Genomic DNA, 10,726 nt, shown 5'->3' with positions numbered 1-10,726 from the left:
GTAGGAGATGCCTACCCTGTTTGTTCAGGACAACACTTTCAGGAATAGCTATTTCCCTGCTCAGCAACCGTTTGGATGTAAATCCCAGCAAAAGCCAACCCCCCCCCCCCACCCCTGCTTCTCAGGCCGTGGACATTAAAGTGTAATGTGGGGGGGGAGGGGCCGGTTCCCGCTACGCCGAGGGTGCCACTCACAGACATGGGGAGCTGGGGCTGCGGAGCCCGGGAACAGCTCTACATGGGAGAGGTGGCAGAGGCCTGAAGTTGGGAAAAGAGAATAAAATTAAAGCAGCTGCCGAAGGGAATAGGAGCTGGAAGTTCCATTCTGGTTAAATCTGGTTAGCTGTGGTTTTTTTTTTTTTTTTTTTTTTTTTTTTTTTTTTTTGCTTACAAGGAAACTGAATAATTTCAACCTCCCCCCTCCCCCGCAAACTTGATAATTACTTACTGATGACTATTCAAAATTTGACATTTTAAAAAATTTGAGCTTTTTAAAAATAATAGCTATAAATGCAAAGTACTATCGATAATAAAACCAAGTTGTTTATCCATGTACAAAAAAGGTCAATAATGTTTTCAAAGCACAAAGTTGCATTTTAAATCACAATTGCATAGTTCTAAAATGCCTGGAGAAGAGAGTTACATAAAATTTTTTTAGAAAATTCAAGTTTGGTTGACAGTGGGGCCCCAAGGACGTTTGTGGAGTTCAGGACGGAAGTGCTGTTGGACAGTGAGTTTATTGCATTGCTACTGTGATGTTATGCGATCATTCGACCAGAATTGCTACAGTTTAATTACAAATCATTGGCATTTTAAAAACCATTCTGTTTTTGGCTAATATCACACTTTCATGTAGAATTCAACTTAGATTTTATATATCCCTCCCCCAACCAGCACCTGAAAGCCTTTAAAAAAAGCTCTATTTGTATTTGTGTATAAAAGGTACTGCATATATGCCTCTTAGCAAAATATGTGCTCCCTTTCCTCTCCCCACCCAGAACCATCACCGTTTTGTAAAAAAAAATCCTGTTGAAGAGTCACATCAGAGATGAGAAGCAGGGAGTTCAAGGTAAACATTGGGTGAAGCATGTAGAAGATTCCACGAGCCTCCGGTACCGACACCACGGGAAGTTCTGGCTTGTGGTGGCTCTGGCCCAGGGTGGCCGCCGGCTGCGTGGATGGGGGCGCAGGGGGTGTGGCGGCGGCCCACGCCCCGAGGGAGCACCCAACGAGATGTGGCTGGTGGGGCCACCGCGCTCAGAGTGCGGGCGTGGGCCCGTGAGCGTGCGCCTGTCTCCGCGGCTGCTGCAGCCCGAGCCCGCGGCTGTGAGACGCGCTCTAGCATTTGGAGGAGGGGAAGAATCTCCCCGGGGACAGAAACTTGTAGCCGTTGCCAGAGGGAAGTCTGAAAGGGCGGGCGGGAGCCGGTGCGGGCGGGCCGGCGGGCAGGGGCAGCGTGCCCAGTGCCGTGGTCTCCGTGCGCCAGTGGCCGTTGGGGGGCGCTTTTTGTGGCGTTTCTCCAGGCTGCTGCACGGACAGTTCCTTAAGCTCCAGCTTGTCCACTCCCTCCTCCTTCTTGTTGTGCCGAGGAGACAAATTTAGGAGACTGAGGACGTCTCTTTTGGAAGTCATCGTCCCAGGGGGGCCCCGGAATATTTTCATTGGTCCCGTGGAATGCTGGGGTGCGCTCTGCCAGAACATCTTCAGGTTGTGCACGGCCTGCACCTTCTCGTCGATGGCTGCCATCTTCAGTTTGTCTATGTCGGGGGCGTCGGCGGGACTGGAGCGGGCAGAACCGGCCGACGAGTAGGAGAGGGCCGGGGACGGCGCGCTCCCGGCAGGAGACTGATGGCCGGAGCTGGGGGACACGTTCCTCGGCGACTTGGAAATGTGAGCACTGTAAGGAGAGCTGGGGTACTTGAGTTTAAAGAGAGGCTGGTCGGGGAGGGAGGTGTGGGAGTCCGCGCCGGGCGACGGCCGACCCCCGTGCTGGCTCGGGCTGTCTTTGACGGACGCCTCTGAGCTGGTGGGGCTGCTGTACCCTGAGCTCACCTTGGGGAGGGACGAGCTTCTGGCTGGGGGCTTTGGTTTAGCAGCGACCGGTGACGGCTGACCCTTGGGGTGCGAGAGGGGAGGCCTGCTGAACGCGCTGGTCTCTGACGCCCTGAAGACGGCCCCGCCGTTGGGCCCGGGGCCGCCGCCGCCGTCCTCCGGGTGACTGTTCTTGCTGCCCTGGCCGCCGCCCCTCTGCAGCCGCTCCACCGCGATGAGATGACTTTGCGTCTCCTCTAGAATTTTCTGGGCCAACTCTTGTGGATCGAGCTTTGGGTTGCTCTCTTCTTGGGATTTCACGGTGCTGTCGGTTTCTGTGCTCGACTGGTCCGATTCTCCCGTGTCTGAACTTGCTAGTTTGCCAACCTTTTGGAAGGGAGAGTTGGGGCTGGGAATCAGAGTCATTTTAACCGGAGAGTTGGGTGTGCTCACGCTGCCCTTGGAGCTTACCGAAACCTTCACGCCCCCGGCCGTCCCCACTCGTGACTGCTTGTGATCCGGCGAGAAGCGCAGCTTCCGGTTTTCCGGGTAGGCCGCCAACGGCTCGGTGCTGATGATGGAGAAGCCCTCGTATTCTTCTTCATCTTTGCCGCCCGCAGGGCGGGTCTGGGGGGACAGCTGGCCCCGAGGCAGGGTGGACCGCTGCGGGTAGGCGTTCTTGGACCGGTCGTAGTCCTGCCGGCCGCGGGGGCCCCCGCCTTCCGACCCCGCCTCGGGCTTGGAGACGAAGCTCATGGAGGAGGCGATGGAGCTCAGGCTGTACACGGAGATAGCGTCCGAGGCGATGCTGTCCGCACCGGTGGGGGAGAAGGGCGGGTGCTGGTAGCTCAGGGGCAGGGCATTGGAGACGGACTGGGCCGAGGCCAGAGACTCCAGGGAGGACGAGCTGTCGAGGCTGAGGCGCTTGGGCAGCTCGGTAGAATCTGAGACAAGACATAAGTGCCCAGAGGGCAGTTAGAATTCTCTGTGGCTTCGATGTTTTTTTCAAGGTCACAAGCATCCCCTTACGCGCAGGAGCTAGCTGGGGGCTGTGTATGTGCTGCGTGCACACAATCTGAATTTATCCCGGAATCCTGGGGAACGAGGTCCCGCCGGGAAGGGTAAGTGTCGTGGCTCGTGCTCCGAGTGGGGCCTGTGGGCCATCTGTGCTGCCCCCTGTCCTGAACCCACAGCCACTACCTTCTGGATTCCAGCAGCCTCCTCAGGGTCATTTACACTCTCTCTCTGCGTTGCCTTTCCTCCTGCCCCTTCCCCTAGCCCCTTCTCCCCCCCGCCCCCAACCCCCTCCACTCGAACCTCTGCCCTCCCTTGTTCCTGTAAACGTCATCGGCAGCATCCATGCTGCCAAACCCACTGTTCACTGCCCAGGTTCACAGTTGGTTGCTCCCTGCCCTCACTGACCACTCCTTCCCGGGACCTCCTCGTCTTTGCACACTGTGAACCCCAGAGTGATCACAGGACACAGTCCTCTCCCTGCCGGCCTCTCCCTGAACTTCAGACTCCTGTAACCAGCCGCCGGCACAGGTGTCTAACGGCCATTTCAGAACTGAACGTGTCCAAGATGGAACTCAGGCCCGTTCCTCCTGCCACTTCCAAGGTCTCAGCAAAAGGTGGCGTTTGTTCCCCCAAAACAAGGTATTGCCTGCGACCCTGCCTTCCTGTGACGTACACCCTTCAGCAGATCCCGTTGATTCTGCCTTCAGACCAGGGCCACCATCCTTGCCAGCATCCAGGCACCACCCTCTGAGAGTGGCAGGCAGGCAGAGTGCCCCCAGGGGACTGAAAGCTGCTTCCAGCATGAATGACCGGGACCCGCCCCTCCCTAAGTCAGCGGCTGCCACCCCGTCTCGTCCCATCCTCTGTGTGTCATCTTCACTGCGCTAGGCGACACCTTGTCTCTACCACGTGTTGTGATCATGAGTTGGTGTGTTGACCGCCTTTGGACAGTTCCGAACACTTATGCCAAAACTACACGTTCACTTTTCCTTCCCTTCCCAAGATGCAGCCAGGCTGGCACGGGCATCTGCACCCCGGGCGCGCGGGGGGCGGCATGGAGGGGGTGGAGGGGGAGAGGCGCTTACCGAAGAGCGCGAGCAGAGACTGCAGGGCAAAGTGCACGGTTCGCCGGTTGGCTTGTTTCCCAGTTTTCAGGATTACTTCCTCCTGACCCACTTCACAGAGATCGAACCCTAGGGGAGCAAAGAATGTAAACATCTGCTTCCGTAGGGAAGAGTCCACGTCTGGAAAAGGCTGAGAGCCGCGGGGCTCCTTGGATGGTCTCACGGGAAGCCCTGCGGGCCCCTCAGCAAGCGCCCAGCCTGGGGTGGCCCCGGGTGCCGGTGCGGGGCCCCCCCGAGTGCAGAGTGTGCACCTGGAGGCCTGGCTCCCTCCCTCCTGCCCGTCCTGGAGCACCGGCAGCTTTCCCGCCCTCAGCTGTGTTCCCGAGAGCCCCTGGTCCCAATCAGTCGGGCTCATTCCTTCCAAGAACCGTGCACTGAAAAAAGACTTGAAGAGGGACAAAAACCGGCCACTCCATTCGGCCCGGGGTCCAACACTTAAAGCTGGTGCCCGGGAAGGTGGAAGCTTCTTAAGGGCAGGGACGGTGTCTTCACACGTGCTCAGCGTCTGCCACCAAGGGCGTGGAAATGAGCGCACCTGACGATGGAGCGTCTGCTTTCTGGGCCGAGCCACCCCACTGGGACTGCGCTCTGTTTGTTCTGAAGTCCAGGGGGACCGCTCCCTGACACCAACGGCTCTACTGAGACGTGGAGCGGGCACAGCAAAGGGCAGGAGCCGCCCGAGCAGGAGGCGAGCTACCGAGCTGCCACCAGCGCACGGAGACTTATTAGAGACCTCCCAAAGGCACCTGGCGCACTTCTCCCTGGGAGGCACACGGGAAGAAGGAGCCAAACGCAGACGCCGTGGCCAAAGGCTGTGTGCACAGACAGGATGTAGGGCCCGCGGAGCCCTCAGCACCCAACATCCGCGTCCAGCCTCCCGCAGCGGATCACTGAGCGCCGCCTGCAACCGCGGAAGCGCTTGGTGCCGTCGGCCCAGGGGGCAGGCACCTGTGATCCCGGGCCCTTCCCTCCTCTGATGTACAATCTTCCGTAGCCTGCATGCTGTGCATGTCATGGCCGAGTGTTCGCCAAAGCAGAAGGGTGTCTACGTTTTCATTCTTACTCCAGGGTTCTGATACGGGTCTGGCGCTAATTCCTCTGGGAATTCGGTTCACTCGAGGAGCTACCTCGGCCTTCCGGTTGCTCTGAGACATTTTCCCCTCTGGACTCAGAAATAAACAGTCCCTGGAAGCAGCAGGAAGGTCTCCGAGAACTCAGCATTTCAGGGCGAATAACTAATTCATATTAAATGTAAGATTTTGGTTAGAAACCTCTACCTCTAGCAGAACGATGTGACTTGGTTCCTCTGACAGCACTGAAGTAAATAGCCAACAGCCCTGTGATGGGTTGTGATGGCTCCTGCTGGGTGCTGAGGGCTGGAAAGAGGGCACCCAGTGCCTCAGAGCCCTCAAGAGTGAGGGAGTCACTTGTCCAGATGCCCAGCCTGCAGAGACTTTTCCTCCTCCGGTCCCAGTCCAGGCACACTGGGTCGTCCCTTGAATATCAGTGGATTTGGAAAGTGCCAGGAAGTAGGAAATTACCCACAATTCCCAACACCGAGGAGAGCTAACAATCCACTTGGAAATATCCAGTTCACCGGTGAGGAGGGCTGGCTGTCAGACCCACACTGAAGGGAGGAGGTGTGGGCCCTGCATGAGGAAGACAGCTTTTCCTTTATAGAGAAAGGTCTTGGCTCCGTCTTCCCTCACCTGGGTCCTGTGTCACTGCTCCAGGGACACGCCTGTCCTAGAGGTCAAACGAGATTCCTCCTGAGTGTGGACCTGGCTAACTGCTACTGACTATATTTACTTAGATATTAATTTGCTGTTTATACCAAGAAGACTGTGCTTTAAGTCCACAGAAAGAGTACAAATCATAAAGGATGTCAGAGCATTGACTTATAGAGATTCAGAGTCCCTATGGGGCTTTGGGGGTTCCCCCATTAAAAGCAAACAGAGCCAGGGGCGCCTGGGTGGCTCAGTTGGTTAAGCGTCCGACTCCTGATTTTGGCTCAGGTCATGATCTCACCCTTCGTGAGATCGAGCCCTGCGTCAGGCTCTGTGCTGAGAGCATGGAGCCTGCTTGGGATTCTGTCTCTCCCTCTCTCTCTCAAAATAAATAAACATTAAAAAATAATAATTAAAAAACAAAAAAAGCACATGGAGCCAGCCCTAAGTTGAGGCGGGCCGGGAAAGGTCACCTGCAAAATGGGTTATAAATGAGGCCTTATGCTGAATATCCAGGTTTCACAAGCAGAAGAAAACTGCCTAAGGACTGGCTGCTCTGCCATGTCGGACGGCCTGGTCCCCGTGACAGTGACTTGAAGCTGTGTCATCCTCCGGAACCCCCACTCCCTCAGGTTCAGACAAAGGCCTTCCCGTGGCCTCGTGGCCTCATCTGTCCCTGTGCCTCCTGCACCAGCATGGGTGCCTCACACATATGCTCACCGATGGCTCTTCCCTCTGCCTGGGTCTTTCCCCCTGAAGACACCCACCTGCCTCCCTGCCTCCTACCCCTGCAGCCATCGCTAGGACCCTAATGCTTCTGCCTGTGACCTAAGGTGCTCCCCTTAGGCCAAGTGTCTACCATATCTGCCCACGAGGCTGACAACTCTAGGAGCGCACGGTCCTCTGCTCAGTGCTGCACCCCCAGAGCCTAGCACCTTGCCTCACAGGACCCAGGCGTTCGCAGAGAAGCTGGTGGAGGGAATGGCTCCCGGGCAAATCACACAGGCACTTAAGTGGGACAGGAGAGCAGCCTGCAGCCTCTTGTGGTTTTCGTATCCAGAAACACATCTAGTAAAGGAGCAGTGATGTCAAGCTGCCTCAGCCATGTTACAGTGTCACAAAAGGAACAGAAAGCATCTGGGTGCACAAGAATCCTGGTGCGTGCAGTTCTAGGTCCCCAGCACCAAATCTAACAAATCTAACGGAGTTTCAACAGTAGGATAGAGACCGACCCTAAAACCCTTATTTGTGACTTTGTTTTCTTTAGCTTTTAATCATGGCTTGATCCCCAATGGTGCTGAAAGCTAGCGCGTTTATATTAAGATGATGGCTAGAAATGAGAGATGAGACCAAAAGGTGGGTAGGGGAGATGGAACCAGGCTGGAGGGCCATTTAGAAACTGGGCTAAAGTGCTGGAATCTTTGAACCATCTTTACATAACAAAACAGCTAAGAAAACACAAAGACCCCTAAGAATCTACCAGCCTTCCCCAATAGAAACTGGGAGAAACGGGGTTTTAAAAAACAGGAGTGAAGACGTGGGCGAAGGGTGCCCCGTCCTACCTAGAGCCGCCAGGAACTCATGACAGCCCGGGAGCCGCCACAGCTGGACGCTGATGGACACCTGGATGGGGGCCGAGGCGAAGTCCTGCTCCTTCTCGCCCGCCTGCAGCTGAACCAGCACCTGGTGGAGCTGAGGGACAAGAACAGGTGAGCCCCGCGCCTTCCCAGCGCCTCTGTCCCCTCCAGCCCGCCTACGATTTGTCCCCTGTATCACTTCTGCGTCACCTGGTGCTGTCATCCCTAATGACCTCACACGTGCCCAGCACTGGAAGTTCCTTGTATGGCACCTCACGCCTACCGTCTTGGCTCCTCTGGGGAGGCTCAGGGGAGGGGGGGGTCACAGGTCAGGGCAGACGCACCTCTTCCCTCCGCGCACTGGTGCTGGGGTTCGGGGGCTAGAAGAGGGGTGGGTTGCAGGACTGGCCGGCCCCCTCGTTAGTCTTTGTTAGAACCCTCTTGATGATCTCGAGTTACATGGTGAAGGTATGTTCTAGAGCCTTAGCGCTCACAGAAGAACCCACACGGCCCATTCGAGTGCCCGTGGCGACTCGGGTCAGGGTCACTTAAAGTCACTTCCGCCCCTGCTGTTCTGGTGGAGCTTGAGAGGTCAAATCAAGAACACAAGAAGGGTGGAGCAGGAAAGGGGGAGCCAGAGCAGAGGAAGAGGGCAGTCGCGCGAGGTGGTGGCCAGCGGCCGGGGTCAGCCCAGCCCGGGGCGCGCGTGGGCAGGTGCACGGGGCTCCCACAGCACGTGCGCCTGAGCTCACAGCGGGCCCGGGGGACGCGGGGGTGGCGGGTGCAGGGGCTCACCTGACAACAGTTGCTACTTAAAGTAGTTACTCACCATTCCAACCATATTTTTAACAGCCTTCGGCCAGCAGATTATAAGAAAAAGAAAGAAAAAGAGAGAGAAAGAAGAGAGTTTAGACTCAAGCACAGGTTGTTATGCAACACGAGCTGCTTACTGCTTTAGGAAGCGCCACACCAGGCCCGCGGCTCTGACCGGGAGGGGAGAGGAGCGAGAGTCAGCAGGGACACACAGGAAAACAAACAGCCACACCAGGCCAGACGCGGTCAGGGGTAGCCAGGCCCTGCCCTTCCTTGCCAGGAGAGGAGCAGGGCAGGCAGGACTCGGGTGGGAGGCGGGGGGAGGGGGTGCACAGGCCATGTATAGGCCACTCTAGAAACGTCCGTGGTTCCAGAGTGACTCAAGAAATATCCACCGTCTGCTGGCCATGGGGGGCAGCCCCGGACATGGTGCCTGGGGCCCAGCGGGATAGGAGGCAGAAAGTCCCTGTGATGCCACCCAAAGCAAGAAATCAAGCAGCTGGGTTTTGGGACTCGGCCTTGCCCTGCAGATGTAATTCTAGAGTTCTCTTTCTTGTAGAGCACAGGCTTCCAGCCCTCCTGGGTTCAGGACGTTCTAGAAGTGCCTTCCTGATTCTCTCCAAAAAGGAGATGTAACACGCTTACTGCAGAGCGAGCAGGAACTAAAGAAGGGGCCATGTCATTGAGCTACGGTGTTCCAGATCTGGGCTGGAAACAACCCCAGGTAGGTGGGGGGCTCCAGGCACTCAGATTTTCAGAGGTTAATCCTAGACAGAACAGCTTTATTTCTGCACAGAAACATTAACATCTAATATGAAAGCTGATAAATAATATATATTGTTTTTTCAAATTATTACACTACAAGATGACCAGAGACAACTGTCCTGTGTAATTCATGGTCGCTATACCATCTGGAAGCCCTCCCACACACAGCGGTCACCCTGGGGTTCACCATGTCACTTCTTCCCCTTGTTCCAGACCCTCACTGGCAGTAGGAAGGTCAGGAGCTCTGAGGCCAAGTTGGGAAGGGCCTACATGATACTGAGAGTTAGACTCTTCCTGATTGCTGAATTAGATCTACGTTCCCTTCAAAGAAAGCCCATTTTTAAAAACCTGCTAACCAATATCTTGCATTAGAGTTGACTTTGTGTTCACGGCTGTGGCTACTTTGTTTCAGGCAGGGTTCGTACTCTGATCTGGACACCTGTAGTGGACCTGGCAGGCTAGCCCTACACCTGCTGGCTGAGGGAATGTGGGTCTAACACTTGTCAGCAGAAAAAGCTGGCGGTCGGGGATGACAAGGTGCAGGAGGCCACTGAATAGTTCAGGAAATGGCCTGAGACTGCAGGGGACAGGGGCCCCTTAGGCATCCTCTGATGCCTTACTGCTCTTGGAACCCAGTGCCCAGAGAGGACAGCAAAAGCATCTGCCCCCTGTGCGTGCACATGCCTGGGGGGCCGTTTCACCCCCAGCCCTCGCCTTTTCTTTCTAATCCCAAAGGCTGAAAAAAGCAAAAGACAGTGTTACTTGCAGATTCCTATTTAGGGCCAAATCACCCCGTCTTTCCAGCTTGGCACGGCCCTCAGGCCTGGGCTCAGCTGCCCTAGCTAGCTCAACTCACCCGGCTGATGAGCTGCTCGCCAGTCTCCGAGGCAGTGATGAGCTTGCAGAGGGCTTGGAGGGCAGGGTTGGGCAGACCTAAACCAAGAAGAAGGTGCGTGTTACCCAGAAGAGCCTCTGCACTCACCGCCCTCCCCAGGCTAAGAGCCTGAGACGCTCTGCATCGGTGGCATTTTCAAAAGCGTGGGACAGGGGCGCCTGGGTGGCGCAGTCGGTTAAGCGTCCGACTTCAGCCAGGTCACGATCTCGCAGTCCGTGAGTTCGAGCCCCGCGTCAGGCTCTGGGCTGATGGCTCAGAGCCTGGAGCCTGTTTCCGATTCTGTGTCTCCCTCTCTCTCTGCTCCTCCCCCGTTCATGCTCTGTCTCTCTCTGTCCCAAAAATAAATAAACGTTGAAAAAAAATTAAAAAAAAAATTTTAAAAAAAATAAAAAAAAAAAAAAAAAAAAAAAAAAAAAAAAAGCGTGGGACAGCCAGGCATGTGGGTCTATGTCTGACTTGAGAAAGGAGAGAAGGGGCTCAGAGAAAGGCCAGTCCTGCCCCTGCTGCAATCCTCCACGTTCCTGGGATCCCAGCCCTGGCTCAGGCAGCATCACCTCCTCTGAGTGACACACAAAAGTCAGCCCTGAGCCCCTGCAGCCTGCTTGATGCTGGGGTTTGGCCACACAGCTCTATCAGATCCGAAGCTGCCAATGAAATATTAAGGCAGCTACTGTCCGCCCAGCCTTCCTCCGTGTGACTCCAGGAAGAGGCAGAGCCAGGGCAGAGAATGCTTTGCTATTTCAGAGAGGTCTGTGTCTGCGACCCTGCCATGTTTTGG

General features: G+C 55.8%; 1 protein-coding gene across 2 annotated transcripts in view; it reads right to left on the bottom strand.

Annotated features, from left to right (window-relative positions):
* Positions 1 to 387: 387 nt before the first annotated feature.
* The window catches only part of TTC28 (tetratricopeptide repeat domain 28), a 429,855-nt gene continuing 419,516 nt past the window's right edge, over positions 388 to 10,726 (bottom strand). Inside the window, exons 18-22 of one of the 2 annotated variants that reach the window (XM_047088065.1) lie at positions 9,910 to 9,986; positions 8,305 to 8,328; positions 7,461 to 7,590; positions 4,133 to 4,240; positions 388 to 2,974 (exon numbers count right to left, since the gene is read on the bottom strand). In XM_047088065.1, coding sequence (XP_046944021.1) covers positions 1,338 to 2,974; positions 4,133 to 4,240; positions 7,461 to 7,590; positions 8,305 to 8,328; positions 9,910 to 9,986 — 1,976 coding nt within the window. In that variant the 3' untranslated portion in view covers positions 388 to 1,337. The remainder of the gene's footprint in view (positions 2,975 to 4,132; positions 4,241 to 7,460; positions 7,591 to 8,304; positions 8,329 to 9,909; positions 9,987 to 10,726) is intronic. The other variant, XM_047088066.1, reaches the window with a different exon arrangement.

This window comes from Lynx rufus, unplaced genomic scaffold (genome assembly GCF_022079265.1).
Source record: "Lynx rufus isolate CCGP_SWC_20201006 ecotype Redwood Valley unplaced genomic scaffold, mLynRuf1.p SCAF_24, whole genome shotgun sequence".
Lineage (NCBI taxonomy): Eukaryota > Metazoa > Chordata > Mammalia > Carnivora > Felidae > Lynx > Lynx rufus.
The sequence above is the reverse complement of the archived record's forward strand: the minus strand, read 5'-3'. Positions and strand labels throughout refer to the sequence as shown.